The 19660-nt window shown below is 43.9% G+C and overlaps 1 protein-coding gene across 1 annotated transcript in view; it reads left to right on the top strand.

Annotated features, from left to right (window-relative positions):
- arrb2b (arrestin, beta 2b) overlaps positions 1-19660 on the top strand; it is a 27004-nt gene continuing 7344 nt past the window's right edge. Inside the window, exons 1-11 of the mRNA XM_079670852.1 lie at positions 1-123; positions 14247-14277; positions 14368-14428; positions 15791-15835; positions 15917-16113; positions 16724-16851; positions 17747-17882; positions 17960-18044; positions 18167-18239; positions 18753-18890; positions 19021-19104. Of these exons, the coding sequence (XP_079526978.1) occupies positions 101-123; positions 14247-14277; positions 14368-14428; positions 15791-15835; positions 15917-16113; positions 16724-16851; positions 17747-17882; positions 17960-18044; positions 18167-18239; positions 18753-18890; positions 19021-19104 (1001 nt within the window). The 5' untranslated portion in view covers positions 1-100. The remainder of the gene's footprint in view (positions 124-14246; positions 14278-14367; positions 14429-15790; positions 15836-15916; positions 16114-16723; positions 16852-17746; positions 17883-17959; positions 18045-18166; positions 18240-18752; positions 18891-19020; positions 19105-19660) is intronic.

The raw sequence follows: 19660 nt of genomic DNA on the forward strand, positions 1-19660 counted from the left end.
TTTATTCCAAAAAGCTGCCAGTAGCAGTAGCAGCGGACACACTGGAGCGAGACAGGCAACACACCAGCACACAACAGATACTCCACACAGCTCGGAGGAGATGGGGGACAAAGCGGGGACCAGGTAAGAGAAGCATACCGTTTTCGCGTTATCAAAGGATGAGAATTGAAGACGTTCGTCCTCGAGCTAAAGGGGAAACTCTCTGTTAGCCTCTGCGCGAAGGACACTACGAAAATAGACCTGATTCACATGACTGTCACTCTCCTCTGTTGATTTCACAGGACTACAAGTGGACATTTCCTGAAATATATCAATAGATATCGATTGATAGTAATGCCGAATTGAAGAATAGAAGCCAAAATAAGTTAAAATGTCCTGTCATGCATATGCATTCGTTACATTTGACTATAAGCTAGGCAGCGTCAAATAGCCTTACAATTTATATATGTTGGTAAGGAGTCTGCCGTGACTTCCTCTAGTGAGAAGACGTAGCGTTTGGGGGCATTCGCTAGCAGGGAGACTGTAGCAACCGTTTTCTGCTCTCAATAGGCGTGTGAACGTTTTTGATTTTATGTGGCTTTTTTTTATCACATAAACATTAGCCTTTAAGGCAAGAGAAAGAAGTAAAACTTTGTTTTACCTAACAGGTGTTTGACTGCGTGTTTATTCAACGTTAATCAGTTTTACAAGGTGCAGTTGAACGTTACACACCGTTGGCTACATTGTATCCTTTAGCATGTAGCTGCTCTTATAGAATGTCATATTTTTCCTACAACAGAAGAGTTGACTCAGTGGCGGCAAACGTCCGCTTGGTGTTAGTACACTATTTTTCCGGAAGACACAGACTTTATTTTTTCTGCGCCATGTAGCCTATGTAGGCCTACTTGTCACTGCAACAGTCTCAAATATATGTATGAATAACATGGTTGGATCAACACGACAGACAGACATCTGAAAATAACGGATAATTCGACAGGTCTGGTGAAGGTGTCCTACCACATAGTACCACTAGGAGTCAGCAAAGACAGAAATACTCAAATCACAGGGCCTTTAAATCACTTTTTGGCAAGTGTGTCTGAAAACAAATTTGTGTAGTGAAGTGCTGTCTGTTAATTGTGGCAAAGAACACCCCTTATTAATAGGGATATCATAATTACAGCTCCAATCTACAATCATCATTGGTTTATGAACTGTCAGAAAATGAAGGAAATGTCCATTGCAGGTTCTCAAAGTCCAACATGATGTTTTCAAATGGGACTTGTCTGTCCCAATAACCCAATATAAATTCAGTTTAATAAGATGTAAAAAAAAATACATTTCCATATTTGAGAGGTTAAAATCTGCAATTATTTTAATGACAGTTAGTTGCCAATATTTCCCTGTTAGTCGACTAACTTGATCCAGTTTTCGTTTGCCCTGGTTCCAATTGGACTGTTTTAATGTCTCTGATACAAGTTTGTTTCTACTTTCAACTTTATTGTTGATAAAAAAAATAATACTTGACTCAAATAAATGTCTATATATAAATATATATATAGGAAGGAGTTTTACTAAAACACAAACTTTTTGAAGCTTTTAAGCAGGCTTGAAAAAAGAATGACCCTTCTCTTTAATGTGAATCATCTGCTAACCTTGGATAATCACTTTAAATGGGACATTTTTGGAGGTAAAAAAAACTCTGCACCCTAGTTAGAGGATTTCCAAGTCTTTCAATGTGTTCATTCAACTCCCCCTTTGGCGAGACGGTTTAAAGTTTTGTGAAACTGTAGACTGTAAGAGTGTGAACAACATTTAAATTACATTGTGGCAGGGATATATCCTGTCCTCACTGCTGACCTTCGAAGCTTCATATCCTGCTTAGTTGAGTTTTATTATGATAAAAGTTTTTTTTCCCCCTTTAGGATAAGGGGTTGACAGGAAGTGCTTCACATGTCCCGTGTTGAGGACGTAATGGACATTTGTGTTGATAATGAGGATGTGCATTTTGTTCTTTGCCACTGTTTTCTTTCCTCAAAATGTAAAAGGCAGCACATTCCTGGACAGGCTACTGCTAATGTTCCTCAAACTGCAGCAGTGTGCATAAACTTCAAGCTGACATGGCCTGAATGGTCTTGACAACAGCCGTGCTTGTAGGCTAGTAACAATCATTCTCTAATGTATATTTTACAACACTATTTTCATTGTGTGCTGCTGTGGTCATGGACACATTGCCTTTTAGTATCAACACAAAATAATCCCTTGCATACACATTAGTGACGTACTCTGGCCACATGTCCTGGAATACACTTCTCCCGCTTCCTGTTTAGCTTCAGTAAAGACACTCTGCTCTTTTCTCTCTGCTTTGCTTCTGACCGGCTTTGACTGGAGAAGATTTTTCAACCCCACAACAACAACTGTCTACTTGTGTGGTAACTTACTGAATATAACACAGCTTGATATGTCTCAATGGACAGCCAAGCACTGGAAAGCTAGTCAAGACAAGTGATTTGACCTTTGCTTCTTGCGAGCAAGTAAATAATAGGAATTATACAAGAGAAAAACTGTGGTCCCACAATAGACAAATAGTATATACACTGAACAAAAATATAAACGCAACACTTTTGTTTTTGCTCCCATTTTTCATGAGATGAACTCAAAGATCTAAAACATTTTCTATATACACAAAATAACCATTTCTCTCAAATATTGTTCACAAATCTGAAAAAATCTGTGATAGTGAGCACTTCTCCTTTGCCGAGATAATCCATCCCACCTCACAGGTGTGGCATATCAAGATGCTGATTAGACTGCATGATTATTGCACAGGTGTGCCTTAGGCTGGCCACAATAAAAGGCCACTCTGAAACATGCATTTTTGCTTTATTGGGGGGGTCTGGGGGGGTCCGAAAACCAGTCAGTATCTGGTGTGAGGGTTAGGGTTAGGGTTAGGGTTAGGGTAATGTTGTGAATCGAGTGGCCTGTGTTCATCGTCCATAACATACGCCTGCCCATACCATAACCCCACCACCACCATGGGCCACTCGATTCACAACATTACCCTAATCCTAACCCTCACATCAGATACTGACTGGTTTTCGGATCCCCCCAGACCCCCCAGTAAAGCAAAAATGCACGTTTCAGAGGGGCCTTTTATGGTGGCCAGCCTAAGGCACACCCGGCAATAATCATGCAGTCTAATCAGCATTTTGATATGTATGCCACACCTGTGAGGTGGGATGGATTATCTCGGCAAAGGAGAAGTGCTCACTGTGAGCCTCTCCGCTCACACAGGGTTCAAATCGGGACGGAAAGAGCAGGTTGGTGGAACACAGGCGTTTATTAACTCCAAACAATAATATGCGCGGGTCTCAAACGTTGCCCGGGTGGGAAACTTCACAGGTCCTTTGGCGACCTTCCAGGATCCCGCCTACTGCATAACAGAACAGAACCAGGTTACGACATGCTTTTCTTCCCGCACTGATTACCTGATTCCGATCAGCTGTCTGGCCTCCGGCCGAGCCACTCCCTTCACTCCAGCAGCCAGCGCCCAAACCACACCCCGCTGCCACATACCCCCACCGCCCGACTCAGGCCGGGATCCCGCCGGCCGCAAGCTGACTCTCCCCCCCCCCCCCTCCGCCGAGCGAGAGAGGAAATCAGCCACGACCATCCGGTTACCCGGCCTGTGGATCACCTTGAAGTTGAAAGGCTGTAATGCCAGATACCACCGAGTGATCCGAGCGTTGGCATCCTTCATGCGGTGGAGCCACTGGAGCGGGGCATGGTCCAACCAGAGGGTGAAAGGGCGCCCCAGGAGGTAGTACCGCAGGGCGCCGACCGCCCACCGTATGGCGAGGCACTCCTTTTCCACCGTACTGTAGTTCACCTCCCTCTGGGCGAGCTTACGGCTAATGTACAGTACGGGGCGGTCGACCCCCTCTACGTGCTGGGACAAAACGGCCCCCACCCCACTGTTCGAGGCGTCTGTCTGCAACACAAAAGGGAGAGAGAAGTCAGGAGAATACAGAAGCGGCTTACCACAGAGGGCTTTTTTAACCCTCTCAAACGCCAGCTGACACCGCTCCGTTCACTGGACCGGATCTGAAGCACCCTTTCGGGTCAGGTCGGTCAGGGGACTGGTCAGCTCCGAAAAGGACGGGATGAACCGCCTTTAGTAGCCGGCCAGCCCCATGAACCTCCTGACCTCTTTTTTCGTCTTGGGCGCCAGACAGGCGTACCCCAGATACCGTACCTCCCTCCGTCCAACCGCACACTTCTTCGGGTTGGCCGTGAGCCCCGCCTGCCTCAGGGACTCGAGCACCGCCCCCACCTGTTGCATATGCTGCTCCCATGTCTCACTGTGAATGATGACATCATCCAAGTAAGCAGCAGCATATGCAGAGTGGGGACGCAGCACCCGGTCCATGAGCCGCTGGAAGGTGGCTGGAGCTCCGAACAACCCGAAAGGAAGTGTGATGAATTGGTATAAACCATACGGAGTGGAGAAGGCCGTTTTTTCCTTAGACTCTGGAGAAAGGGGAATCTGCCAATAGCCTTTGGTTAAATCCAGCGTTGTGTAAAAGCGAGCAGTGCCTAGCCGATCCAGGAGTTCTTCGACCCGGGGCATTGGATAAGCATCAAATTTGGACACCTCGTTCACCCTGCGGTAGTCCACACAGAACCGGATTGACCCGTCAGACTTACGTACCAGCACGACGGGGCAACACCAGTCACTGGTGGACTCTTCTATCACTCCCATCTCTAGCATAGCCTGAAGCTCCGCCTGAACAATTTTCCTCCTGTGTTCAGGCAGCCGATAGGGCCGTGAACGAATGGCAACGCCCGGGGGCGTTTCTATGCGGTGGTGTATGAGAGAGGTGCGCCCTGGCAGCGTAGAGAACACGTCGGCAAACTGCCTTTGCAACGAAGCAACGTCTGCTCTCTGGCCCGGTGAGAGATTGTCGCCACAACAGAGCGGGGCTACTTTGTTGCTTTTAATGACCTCCGGTCCCAACTCATCTCTCTCAATCACCGTGGTGGCCAGAGAAACCGACGCCACCTCCCTCCATGCTTTCAGGAGGTTAAGGTGGTAAATCTGTGTTGCTCCCCCCCCTGTCAGAACGCACCACCTCATAATCTACGTCCCCCACTCGTCGTGTGACCACGAAGGGTCCTTGCCACTTGGCGAGTAGTTTAGAGCTAGAGGATGGGAGTAATACAAGCACTTTATCTCCCGGTGAAAATTGTCTCAGTTTCGACCCTCTGTTGTACAGGCGCTGCCTGTGGAGTTTTGCTCGCAGGTCCATAACGTACTGTATTTCGTTCTTACTGGTGCTTGGACCCTCCTCCCAGTTTTCCTTAACTAGGTCCAAAACACCCCGGGGCTTCCTACCAAATAACAGCTCAAAGGGAGAAAATCCCGTGGAGGACTGGGGCACCTCCCGCACTGCAAACAACAGAGGATCTAGCCATTTATCCCAATTACGGCTATCTTCGTGAGCGAACTTACAAACCATGTTCTTTAGTGTTTTGTTAAACAGTTCCACCAGGCCGTCGGTCTGCGGATGGTAAACACTAGTCCGTATTGAATGGACGCCCAATAGTTCATACAGCTCGCGTAGTGTGCGTGACATAAACTGTGTGCCCTGGTCAGTCAGGATCTCTTTCGGGATCCCGACTCGGGAGATAATGTGAAACAGTGCCTGCGCGACGCTCTTTGCAGAGATATTACGCAGCGGCACTGCCTCGGGATATCGCGTTGCATAATCCACTAGGACTAGTACAAAGCGATATCCCCGTGCACTCCGGTCTAATGGCCCGATGAGGTCCATTCCAACTCTCTCAAAAGGCACCTCAATCAATGGTAACGGGCGCAAAGGCGCTCTGGGGATGGCCGGCGGATTAACCAGCTGACATTCACGGCAAGATGCACACCACCGCTTCACATCTGCGCGAATGCCCGGCCAATAAAATCGGGCCGTTATTCGGTATAGTGATTTGTCGTACCCTAGGTGACCTGACATGGGGTTATAATGAGCCGCCTGGAAAACCATTTCCCGACGGCTTTTTGGCACCAACAACTGGGTATTTATCTCTCCTGTCTGTGTGTCACGGCTTACACGATACAACCTGTCCCTAACCACCGTAAAGTGTGGGTGAGTGAGTGCTGCGTTTGGGTGTAGCTGGGAGCCATCAATACTCACCACCTGGCCGAAGGCGTGCTGAAGGGTCTCGTCCCTCGACTGTTCGAGGGGGAAATCTTCCACGGGAAACACCAGCGGGTCCAGAGGGACCTCCGCGGCCCCCTCCGTGTCCGTTTCCCCCTCGATGTCGTCAGCCGCCTCCGACTCTCCACTAAACACAGCACACAACTCACATTTCCCTGCCGTCCGTGAACGCACCCCCATAGCCCCCGCTAGCTTAGCAAACCCCGGCCAATTCGTTTCCAAAATCAGAGGGTGCGTAAGGCGAGTGCTAACTCCAGCCCTGACTCTATGCTTTTTCCCCTTATAAGAAATTTCCAGCGTCACCTCCGGGTACTGGTGAATATCCCCATGCACACACCTCACCCTCACCCACGATGCTTCAATCAATGCCCCAGGCCGAACCAGGTGCTGATGGATCATCGTCTGATTACAGCCCGTGTCCATCAGAGCCTGGTGTGTACCCCCCTGTATACATACCGGTATACGGTACGTCCCTTCCAAATCGGGGGCGGCAACTGGCGGTCCTGCAACCTGAACCAGCTGTCCGACCTCCATGAGAGGACACTCCCGTCGGAAGTGGCCGGGCTGCCCGCACCGCCAGCAATCCTGCCCTGACGTCTGAGGTGCCCCCCGTGGTGCCGGACGACCAGAAGCGTAGGCCGGACCCCGGGGAGAGATAAAAACAGGAGGGTAAGGTAGAGCTAGGGGGGAAAGTGTCGGGGCTGCGGGGTTGGGGCCGTGTGATGGTGGGGAGGGAAGGGCAGCTGCTCCAGGAAACCTCCTCCTCGGGGCTGGGACGGGTCTGCTCGCTGAGACGGCTTGTGGTCGGGGCTCCTCTTTCATGCTCCGCCGGGGAAGCGAGAGGTGGTCCTCCGCAAGGACGACGGCTGCTTCCAGGTTGGCGGGGCGATGGCACTGGACCCAATTCGCCGTCGAAGATGGCAGGCCGGCGATTAACTGCTCCAGCGCCATCTGCCCGACGACTTCCTCAGCGGAGCGCACCCCCGGCTGGAGCCAGCGGCTCGCTGCATCCAGGAGCCGCTGCGCGTAGGAGAAGGGCCGGTCAGCGTCCTCGAAGGGGAGGGTCCGGAACCGGCGGCGATGTCCCTCTGGCGTGCTGCCAAGCCGGTCCAGGATGGCCTTCCTCAGATGCCGGTACACATGCCGAGAGTCTGCTGGCAGGCTGTGGGCGGCTAGCTGCGCACTCCCAGATAGCAGAGGCAATAGCCGCGCTGCCCACTCCTCCTCCGGCCACCCGCACGCCGCCGCTGTGCCCTCAAATATGTCCAGGTAAGCCTCCGGATCATCCTCTGCCGTCAATTTCTGGAGGGCAATTGAAGGCGGTCGGGCCGGGTTGGTAGCGGGATCGCCCTCCCGAGCGGCCGGACGCTGCAGCAGCTCCCGTAGGAGAGCCCGGTCCTCGCGCTGGCTCGAGGCGATCCCGAGCAGAGCCTCGCTCTGCTGTCGCTGTAATGCTGTGGTGGTCTCCTGCATGTGAGCGAGACGTTGGAGGGCCTGACCCAGCGGGGTTTCTCCTTCCGACATCAGGTCCCTGTTCAGGTGCCACTGTGAGCCTCTCCGCTCACACAGGGTTCAAATCGGGACGGAAAGAGCAGGTTGGTGGAACACAGGCGTTTATTAACTCCAAACAATAATATGCGCGGGTCTCAAACGTTGCCCGGGTGGGAAACTTCACAGGTCCTTTGGCGACCTTCCAGGATCCCGCCTACTGCATAACAGAACAGAACCAGGTTACGACGTGCTTTTCTTACCGCACTGATTACCTGATTCCGATCAGCTGTCTGGCCTCCGGCCGAGCCACTCCCTTCACTCCAGCAGCCAGCGCCCAAACCACACCCCGCTGCCACACTCACTATCACAGATTTTTTCAGATTTGTGAACAACATTTGAGAGAAATGGTTATTTTGTGTATGTAGAAAATGTTTTAGATCTTTGAGTTCATCTCATGAAAAATGGGAGCAAAAATAAAAGTGTTGCGTTTATGTTTTTGTTCAGTGTATGTCCAAAGTCTTTAAATGTTTGTCAGTATAGAACTTAATAATATTCAGTTTAATATGATATAACAAGGAAATCCCCCTATTTGTTAAGCAAAAATAGTTGTTGATTATTTTTCTGCTTATCAACTAATAGATTAGTCGACTCATCATTGTAGTTTTATTGACAAAATGTCAAGATGTTCCCCAGGGCTCAATTCTGGGGCCTCCTTTGTTGCCTCACAAGCTCAAATTTCCCAAAACAACGACCAATGAAACACTTATTTCGCAGTTCACACAAACATGTACATAAAACGTTATTTTCTTTTAAAAGTTTGCTGCCTCTCATGTTCTTTTATAACATACCAAAATGGAAATTATGGATTATTTTTGATTATCTATCATTCTAATCATCGAATAATCTGCTCATTATAGTTTTTTCAATTAATAAATGAATCGTCAATAACATTTTAAATAGTCAAACATTCCCCAATCCTAGTTTCACAAGGCCTAAGGTCGTTCAAATGTTTAATATTGTTTTGACAGTAATAAACCAAAAATATATTCAGTTTAATGATATTTTTGACCATTTTTCTGCTTATCGACTAATATCTTAGTCGACTAATCATTTTAGTTTATGTGACAACATTTAAAGAAGTTTCCCAGGGCTCAAATCTGGGTTCCTGTTTTGCCTCAGAAGCTCAAATTTCGCAACATTTCACAGTTGAAACTCAAATGCACATAAACCTTTTTTTTCGTCTAACTTATTCTTTGAAGACAAGTTGTGACACGTTTAGCCTTACAACACAGAGTAAGGATATATTACACTGTAAGAGAATGAGAGGGTGGAGATTTCCTTTAAATAAGTTTGAAATAGTTTTCAAAAAAACATTTTCACCGTCTAATGCTATTGTTCTTTGTTAAGTGCTATTGAAATGTTCCATTGTAATGATTGATGTCCCCCTCAGGACCTATGTAGGCCTACTCTAATCTAATCCTGCACATTGGGCCACGAACACTATGCTGTTGATTAAATCCTTTTTTGAGAGTGAATGCCATCCATTCGGAGACACTGTGTGAGACTACAAAACACATGTAGTTGTAGTTTATGTTGACCTTCCTGTCCTGCAGTATATTGTACTGTCAGCCATCACTGCTGGGCTCTAACCCTTCACTTCTTGTTTACGCTAAACTCAAGGATTGGTTTACTGTTGTGTGTGTGTGTGTGTGTGTGTGTGTGTGTGTGTGTGTGTGTGTGTGTGTGTGTGTGTGTGTGTGTGTGTGTGTGTGTGTGTGTGTGTGTGTGTGTGTGTGTGTGTGTGTGTGTGTGTGTGTGTGTGTGTGTGTGTGTGTGTGTGTGTGTGTGTGTGTGTGTGTGTGTGTGTGTGTGTGTGTGTGTGTGTGTGTGTGTGCGCCTGTAAGGGACAGGAAGTATGACATGATTTTACACTGCCATTAGTGTGTATTGCATTGTAATTCGATCCCTGGGCTGATTCCCTACAATTTCAGCTTGTTGTTGTCCTTCCTAGAGTAGATGCCTTTGCTTAAATGTTAGTCGTTTTTAGCACATATCTGTTTTGTTTATTTCTGTTTTTAATTAGAATTTTGGACTTATATTTGTGTCCTGGTGTTAAGGACAAACACCAAAACAGCACCATTCTCATTATGTGGCTCCTACACATCCCACAATGCAACTCAGCTGTCGATAGTTTGGTCGGACATTCTAGTATTTAATGTATTTCTAGTATCTACTAATTTAGTAGGTTTTTCATACCACTGCTACGCTGACGACACCCATTGAATTCGGTCTTTTCCCCGCTCAGAGACCCAGGTCGTCGCACGCATCTCTGCTTGTCTAGCAGACATCTCTCAGTGGATGTCTGCTCACCACCTCAAGCTCAACCTTGCCAAGACTGAACTGCTTTTTCTTCCTGGAAAAGATTGTCCCACTCTTGACCTAACAATCAACATCGGCCCCTCTGTTGTTTCCCCGACTCAGACTGCAAGGAATCTGGGTGTGACCCTAGATAAAAAACTGTCCTTCATTGCAAACATCGCTGCTACAACCCTCTTTACAACATCAGGAGGATACGTCCCCAGTTGACCCAGAAAGCGACGCAGGTTCTGGCCCAGACTCTTGTCATCTCACGCCTAGACTACTGCAACTCCCTCCTGGCTGGTCTACCTGCATGTGCCATCCGACCTCTGCAGCTCATCCAGAATGCAGCGGCTCGTCTGGTCTTCAACTTTCCAAAATTCTCCCACACCACGCCGCTCCTCTGCTCCCTTCACTGGCTTCCAGTAACTACTAGAATCCACTTCAAGACACTGGTACTTGCGTACCATGCTGCGAATGGATCTGGCCCTTCCTACATCCAGGACATGGTTAAACCATAAACCCCAGCACGTGCACTCCGCTCTGAATCTGCCAAACAGCTCGCTGCACCCACACTGCGAGGGGGACCCAAGTTCCCATCAGCAAAAACACGTGGGTTTGCTATCCTGGCTCCAAAATGGTGGAATGAGCTCCCCATTGACATCAGGACAGCAGAAAGCTTACACATCTTCCGACGCAGACTGAAAACTCATCTCTTTAGACTCCACTTCGAGCAATACAATTACTAACAAAGCACTTGTATACTAATAAAGGACTGGTTTATCTAAAGCTAGTTGAGTAGCATTTGAAATGTTTTGGCTCTATGAAACCTGATGTATTTATATGATTCTGTTTTATTCAAGTTTGTATCTTCTTGGTCGAATGCTCTTATTGTAAATCGCTTTGGATAAAAGCGTCAGCTAAATGCAATGTAATGTAATGTAAAACCAGTGGAAAGATAAACAGACCTGACTGGGTTGCATATAGTCAGTACAGATACTTTACCAGCATCTTAAATTAGAATTGAAAATAATGTAAATGTCAAATGATTTTTTATTTAAAGTTCAACTGGACTCAATCAATCAATCAATCAATGTTTATTTATATATCCCAATATCACAAATGTTACATTTGTCTCAGTGGACTTCACAGTTTGTACAGAATATCAGTATGACAATACGACACCCTCTGTCCTTAGACCCTCACATCGTACAAGAGAAAACCCAGTTTAAAGGGAAAAATGGGAGAAACCTCAGGGAGAGCAACAGAGGAGGGATCCCTCTCCCAGGACGGACAGACGTGCAATAGATGCCGTGTGTAAATTGAAAAGATAATACATTTGCAACATAGGTAGTCCAAATGTTTGGAAATGCATGTGTGTATAATAGGAAGATGAATCCATGAGTATATCCATCCAGGACTTATGATCCAGGACCACAGCCACGACTCAAGATCCAGGACTCGCAATCCATGACACAGGACCGCAGGATCATCCATGACTCCGGATCCCGGCGTATATAGACACCAAAAAGAAAGACATTTGGGGAAGCTGGGTTAATCGGAACATGAGAGTACACAGGTATAGACAGAGAGAAGGAAGAAGTAAGATGTCCCCCGACAAACTAAGCCTATATCAGCAAAACTAGGGGCTGAATCTAATCAGCCCTAACTATAAGCTTTATCAAAAAGGAAGGTCTTAAGCGCACTCTTAAAAACGGATAGGGTGTCTGCCGTCCGAACACAAACTGGAAGCTGATTCCACAAAAGTGGAGCTTGATAAGAAAAGGCTCTGGCTCCCATTGTACTTTTAGAGACTCTAGGAACAACCAACAACCCTGCATTCTTGGAACGCAATGCCCTAGTAGGACAATAGGGTATAATGAGTTCTTTAAGGTAAGATGGCGCCTGCCCATTAAGGGCTTTGTAGGCAAGAAGAAGAATTTTAAATTCTATCCTGTGTTCTATAGGGAGCCAGTGTAAGGCAGCCAGAACAGGAGTAATGTGGTCCCTTTTCCTAACTCTGGTTAGTACACGAGCTGCAGCATTTTGAATCAGCTGAAGCGACTTGACTGACTTCTTGGTACACCCTGATAATAAGGAGTTACAATAATCCAGCCTTGAAGTAACAAATGCATGGACTAGTTTCTCTGCATCGTTTTGAGGCAAGATATGCCTGATTTTTGCAATGTTACGTAGATGGAAGTAGGCGGTCCTTGAAATTGATTTTATGTGGGCGTTAAAGGATAAATCCTGATCAAATATAACACCAAGATTCCTTACAGTCTCATTGGAGGCCAAATTAATGCCATCCATAGTTAATATATCTTTAGATAATTTGTTTCGTAGATTCTTCGGGCCAAGTACAATAACTTCAGTTTTGGTCATGTTTAACATCAAAAAATGTAAGGTCATCCACGTTTTTAAGTCCTTGAGGCAGTCTTGAATTTTATTTAGATGATTAATTTCATCAGGCTTGATTGATAAATATAGTTGAGTATCATCCGCATAACAATGAAAGTTTACAGAATGATTCCTTATAATATTGCCTAACGGAAGCATATAGGGTGAACAAAATAGGTCCAAGCACTGAGCCCTGTGGCACTCCATGGCTAACTTTGGTTTGCATGGAAGATTCATCGTTGACACGTACAAACTGAGAGCGTTCAGATAGATAGGACCTAAACCAGCCTAAAGCAGTTCCCTGTATGCCAACTAAGTGCTCTAGTCTTTGCAATAGGATATCATGGTCGATAGTATCAAATGCAGCACTAAGATCGAGCAAGACAAGAATAGAGACAAGTCCCTTGTCAGAGGCTATTAGAATGTCATTTGTGACTTTAACCAGAGCTGTCTCTGTGCTATGTTGTGTTCTAAAGCCAGACTGAAAATCTTCAAATAAATCATAGTTTTTTAAGTAATCACACAGCTGTTTTGCGACTGCTTTCTCAAGAATCTTTGAGAGGAACGGAAGATTAGAAATAGGTCTATAGTTGGCTAAAACCTCTGGATCGAGGTTGTGCTTTTTAAGAAGCGGTTTTATCACTGCTACTTTGAATGATTGTGGAACATAGCCTGATAATAAAGACATATTCATAATATTTAATAAAGAAGTGCTAATTAATGGAAACATTTCTTTTAACAGCTTAGTTGGAATCGGGTCTAAGATACACGTTGATGGTTTAGAAGAGAGAATCATTGAATTTAATTGTTCAAGGTTTATGGCTGAAAAGCATTCTAGTTTACTATCTAGTGTAATATTATTAGAACTTACGTTTCCGGGAGCTGTTGATAACGCTATACTGGTTAAAGGCAAGAGGTCATTGATTTTGTTTCTAAGAGTAACAATTTTATCGTTAAAAAAGCACATAAAATCATTACTACTGAGTGCTATGGGAATAGAAGGCTCAGTCGAGCTGTGGCTCTCTGTCAGCCTGGCTACAGTGCTGAAAAGAAATCTTGCATTATTCTTATTCTCATCTATTAATGAAGAGTAGTATGCTGCTCTCGCTTTACGCAGTGCTTTCTTATATTCATTGAGTGTAATATGCCAAATTAAACGAGATTCTTCAAGTTTAGTGGAACGCCATATCCTTTCAAGTTGTCTCGACTTTTGCTTTATTTTGCGGGTTTCGGCATTATGCCATGGAGCTAATCTATGTTGTTTTATTTTCTTCTTTTTCAAAGGAGCAACAGAGTCTAATTTTATTCGCAGCGCATCTGTAGCACTATCAACAACATGATCAATTTGGGGTGGTGTACATTTTGTATAAGTTTCCTCCCCTACATGCAGACATGCTATCGAGTTAAGTATTGGTGGAATCTCTTCCTTAAATTTGGCTATAGCACTAACAGATAGGTTTCTGCTGCAGGAGCTTTTGGCTAATGCTTTGTAGTCTAGTAACAGTACTTCAAAAATTACTAAGAAATGGTCGGATAAAGCAGGATTATGCGGTTCGACTGAATTGTTTATTCATGTATTTCTATGCATTAGGTAAGTACAGCCTTAGAAGATGAAACCTATACTTCCTTTTTATTCCCGCTAATAGAGAACCTTGAACATTTTCAGAATTTTGTAATTTTTGCATTTTTAGTTAATACTTAAGTGCATGGATTTGCACAGGTTACCAACGATTGCTGATAAGATAGTAAATGAATGAGTTTTTCTAACCCTAACCCTCCTTCTTTCTACAGAGTCTTTAAGAAGTCCAGCCCCAACTGCAAGGTAGGATATAGTATGTCGGATTTTACCATGTGTCTTCCTCTCTTGTAGATCATCTTAATCATTTTCTCTTGTCCATCTTTCTTTCCACAGATCACAGTTTATCTAGGGAAGCGAGACTTTGTTGATCACTTAGAACATGTAGATCCAGTTGGTGAGATCTTAACACACACACACACACATACATACATACATACATACATACATACATACATACATACATACATACATACATACATACACACACACACACACACACACACACACACAGGGTTGTATCAGACTTGAGCTCACAAGACCATAATTCTTATCCGAGACCATCATCATGAACACCTAATTGGAGTCCAATAACAATGATTTATTCAGGGTCCCTTTTTTTTTTTATATTTAGAAAATCTAAAATGTTCACATTCCTAACCAATGACACTCCATTGTGTTAACAACATGCATGATTTAGAGTTTTCAACGGGGTCAGTGACACTTCATATCAACACTCTGGGGGGCACTAGATGATGGGTTGCAGGGACACACACGCTTTTTCCAAATTTGGGCAGAAGGAGGTTACATACAGTATCTCTACAACATTTAAAGGAGCCTGAAATAGGACTTTGTTGACACTTTATGGTGTTTTTTGTTTAGAACTGCAGCCCCTGATTTTGGTTTCTGAGTAAAATATACTTTTATTGAAAGACTTTATTTGTTTCCTTTAAGGAAATAAATTATTTAGATGGAGCTAGCCTGGACAAAGGTGGAAGAAGTAGTCAGATATTGTACTAGCAAGTAAAAGTACCAGAATGTAGGAATACTCTGTTACAAGTATACGACCTGCATTCAAAATGTTACTCAAGTAAAAGTATTATCATCAAAATATAGTTAAAGTAGCGACAGTAAAAGTAGTCATTTTGCAGATTGGTCCATTTCAGAATAATATTTATGATATGTTTTATAATGATTGATCATTAAAGTGTTCTCAAAGCTGGTAAAGTTTGAATGACTTTGTATACTGCAGGGTAGCTTGTGAATTTGCTCCAGGTGGAACTAAAGTCTGATTCAACACTTGACTATGTTTCACATCATTCATCCAGGTCTGTAAAGTAACTAAAAGTATTAAATACATGTAGTGGAGCAGAAGTACGAATTGAAATACCGGTACTCAAGTAAAGTAAAAGTACCTCAATATTGTAAATAAGAACAGTATATTGAAAAACTGAAACGTTGACTTAATAAATGTATTATGTCAACAAATGACTGGTATTTGTATAAGGTACGTTGAAAGCATCTATATTAAGTTAAAATATAAAAATGGGTGGGTTCAACTTAATTGTACTGCTTTTAACTAACCTTATACAATGATGTGTAATTTTTTGACATAATACATTTAATTAAAGTCAACGTTTCCGTTTTTTCAGTGTACCTGAGTAAATCTACTTTTACACCACTGAGTCTGGATGATATTTATTCATTAATTGTACTGTGTTTGCACTGTTCAACATCCCTCCTCGTGTGTGTTCTCCAGATGGAGTGCTTCTTGTAGACCAAGAGTATCTGAAAGACCGAAAAGGTAAAAAAACCTAAATAAAGACACTGAGTTACAGACTGACTGAATGACTGATGGACATTTAACCAACGTCTCCATCCCCAGTGTTTGTGACTCTGACCTGTGCGTTTCGTTATGGTCGGGAGGATCTGGACGTCCTGGGCCTTTCCTTCCGGAAGGATCTGTACGTCAGCACACTGCAGGTGTTCCCCCCTCTGGAGGAGAAGAAGACACCTCTGAGCCGCCTGCAGGAGCGGCTGCTGAAGAAGCTGGGGCAGCAGGCCCACCCTTTCCACTTCACTGTAAGACTTCTAAACACAGCTTCACCCTGGCACTACTGTGGACCAGCAATATATACATCGTTTGACATGATGTTAGTCTACAGTGAAAGAGAGGGCTGATGGTAGCTCTAGTGAAGGGATTGTCAATGAAAGAATCTATGCAAACATTTGACTATATTACGACATATAATTGATTATATTGTGATCATGTATTTGGGCATTTACTGTTACTACTGGTAGGTATAACTCCTTTCACATTCTGTGAAGTGGATAAATGTAGGTTTGTGTACTCTTTCGTATTATAGTTCTGAATATTAATAAACAGTATTCTCGACTTTTTGTGAATTGAATAGTCGTAAAGTGAAAAGGGTCGGAGTAAGCGTGTACACTGTAAAAAAAAAAAAAAAGCGCCCTGCCTGCTCTTACCCACTCCGCCTTATGTGTCTCTCTCTGTCATAATTCCCCCTTAACTACACCTTAGTCAAGTTACTCTATATCAAGTGAAGTGCTAAAGGTTCTCATTCTTCTATATCTATATCAAAGGTAAATGCAGTGTTTTGCATTGTAGCGTTCATTATGACTATGCGCCTTGAGGTGCCATATAGATTTCATTTTGGCTGACATGTTTCAGATCCCCCAGAAGCTGCCTTGCTCAGTAACCCTCCAGCCAGGCGCAGAGGACACTGGGAAGGCATGTGGCGTGGACTATGAGCTCAGAGCATTCTGTGCTAAGACTGCAGAGGAGAAGATCCACCAAAGGTTAGAAACATTCAGACGTCTCAGACAAAACACTAAAGATACACTGAAGAGACTGATGCTCTTTTCCTTCTGTATGATATTAATCAGGGTTGGGAGGGTACATTTTGTTTGTAAGTTTGAGAAACCGGCTCGAGATACACTTTTTGTTATATTCCATGGAATGCTCTTAACATCCCGATAGCAATGAATATCGTAAGTGCTTTGACAAAAAATCCATTAAAAAATGTCATCTGTGGAAGCCGTAGTACTGTAAAAAGCACGACCAATCATTTTAGCCGGCCCGGCTAAAATAACTGGATGGCCTACCTGCCTGTCAGCCTTCCATCTGTGCACAAAATGATCTCTTGCCCTCATTGGTCATGTGCGCGTTCGTGTGTGTTGGAGGAGGGCAAGTGGCAGATTTTTTCCGGTTGTGTATTTTCAAATTCTAGCGCACTCGAGCTGGTTTCTCCAAAATTACCTACCCCACCTTTAAGTGTATTATGTAAGACAACAGAACAATGTTACCTTAGAAAAGAGAGAAACCAAGATATTCAGGATCATAAATGTGTCCTATTAAATTAAAGTAAATTCCTACAGAATAGTATAGTTTAAAAATGCTGTTAACATTAATTTAAAAAAAAAACAGACTTTTTGTTTAATAAATCAGGTGTCCAACAACTGCTTTCAGGCAGTACGTCTACCTATGATATATCAATCTTTATTTAAAATCTATTGTTACATTGTTATCCTGCAAGTATTCCCGCTTTTCTGATTACACATGTAACACATGTAGCTGTAAGGGTATACAGTTACCTTTTTTTTGTTATTGTAAACTGATTACGTAATCCTGTTATAAGTGATCCATTACTGCCAAAGCCTGATATGAATGTGTACGAACCTTCTGTGTTTGTAGGAATTCTGTTCAACTGTTGATCCGGAAGGTTCAATATGCCCCGGAGAAGCCGGGTCCTCAGCCGATGGTGGAGACCAGTCGCAGCTTCCTGATGTCCGACAGATCTCTACACCTAGAGGCCTCACTGGATAAGGAGGTAACACACTCACACACTCTGATTGGCTATTAGGAGGACTGGTATACACATGATGCTAAGTCTCTGTCTCTCTCCAGCTGTACTACCATGGTGAGCCCATCAGTGTCAACGTCCATGTCACCAACAACTCCACCAAGAGTGTGAAGAGGGTGAAGATATCTGGTAAAGCACTTCTCAAATCAATAATTGTGTTATAAATCTGCTGTAATCTGACTCAGAACTGACCCAAAAGACAGTTGTGCTTCACATGAACTACTAAAATAATGATTCTTTCCTTCTTTCAGTTCGTCAGTATGCCGACATCTGTCTGTTCTCCACGGCTCAGTATAAGTGTCCAGTTGCCCATGTTGAAGCAGAGTGAGTTATTCTCCTATACTCTTAACCTCGTCATGCTCAATTATATTGTTTACTTACTTTAAAACTGTGTTTTTCAAAAATAATGGGTACATTTTGACCAATGTAGGATTTTTGAGGTTCGAAATGCCTTTTTTTTCACATAATCCATCAATTTTTATATAGCTCCCTTAGAATGTTTTCCTTTCAAATACATACTAAGAATAACTTTTTACAGTGTAAAAGTCAACTTGTCATTGTAAACTCTTAAATGGTGACAGGGTTTCTAAATACCATTAAACACAGATTACCATTTCTGCACTGCATTTCTATTTTATACAGATAGGATTGAACAGTGCATTAAAAGCTACCAACATATTTGACCAACCTCTTGCAGTATAGAATTATAATATCATATGTAAAGAATGAGCGTTATACTTTTGAAACTCATTGCAACCATTCAGTATGCAGCAACAGACTGAGGGATCACTCTCTAACTTTACGATTTTGCTCCCCTACCTCCACCCCCGACACCAGTCACCAGGTTTCTCCCAGCTCCACCTCCTGCCAGGTCTACACTCTGACCCCCACGCTGGGGACCAACAGGGAAAAGAGAGGCCTGGCCCTGGATGGAAAGCTAAAGCATGAAGACACCAACCTGGCCTCCAGCACCATGTAAACACACATATTCACATTGCATCTGACAAAAAAAGGCTCTACTTCTTATGCATAGATGCCCACACTGAAAAACATGTACATTGATAATTTATTATATAACTGCTTGCATATGTCCTGTGTGTTGCAGAGTAAAAGAAGGGACCAACAAGGAGATGATGGGGATCCTGGTTTCCTACAGAGTCAAAATCAAACTGGTGGTGTCTCTTGGAGGGTAGGTGAACACACAAGCTTTTCACAGCAATGATTTCTGAAATTGTACAACATATTTGCTTTGTTAAAAGACTTTGAAGAAATCTCCAAGAAACCATCTTCAGAAACATGTATACAACCTAGGAATACCAGGGGCCAGATGCATCCACTTTGTTAAGGTTCATGTCTAAACCCTGCGTAACAAAAGAAAATCCCAAATATAAATCTGCATTTTTGGGTAGATTTATAAAGTTATGCAGACTCTTGGTTCTGTTTTATATATGTATTTCATTGTGAACATGTTCATGGACTGGATTAAGATAATCAGTTGTTATATGTTGTTACATTTAGTAATGTACATTGTCTTATGCCCCCCTATCCTGTGGAGTTCCCCAAGGTTCTATTTTGGGGCCCATTTTATTTTCGTTATACCTTCTCCCCCTTGGACTAATTTTTAGAAAACATGGCGTCTCCTACCACCTTTATGCGGACGACTTCCAAATATACCAACCCCTAAAAAAACATAACACCAGCTCTCTGATGCCCCTGGTTGACTGTCTTAATGACATAAAGGCCTG

The sequence above is a fragment of the Notothenia rossii genome (genome assembly GCF_949606895.1).
Source record: "Notothenia rossii genome assembly, chromosome: 3".
Lineage (NCBI taxonomy): Eukaryota > Metazoa > Chordata > Actinopteri > Perciformes > Nototheniidae > Notothenia > Notothenia rossii.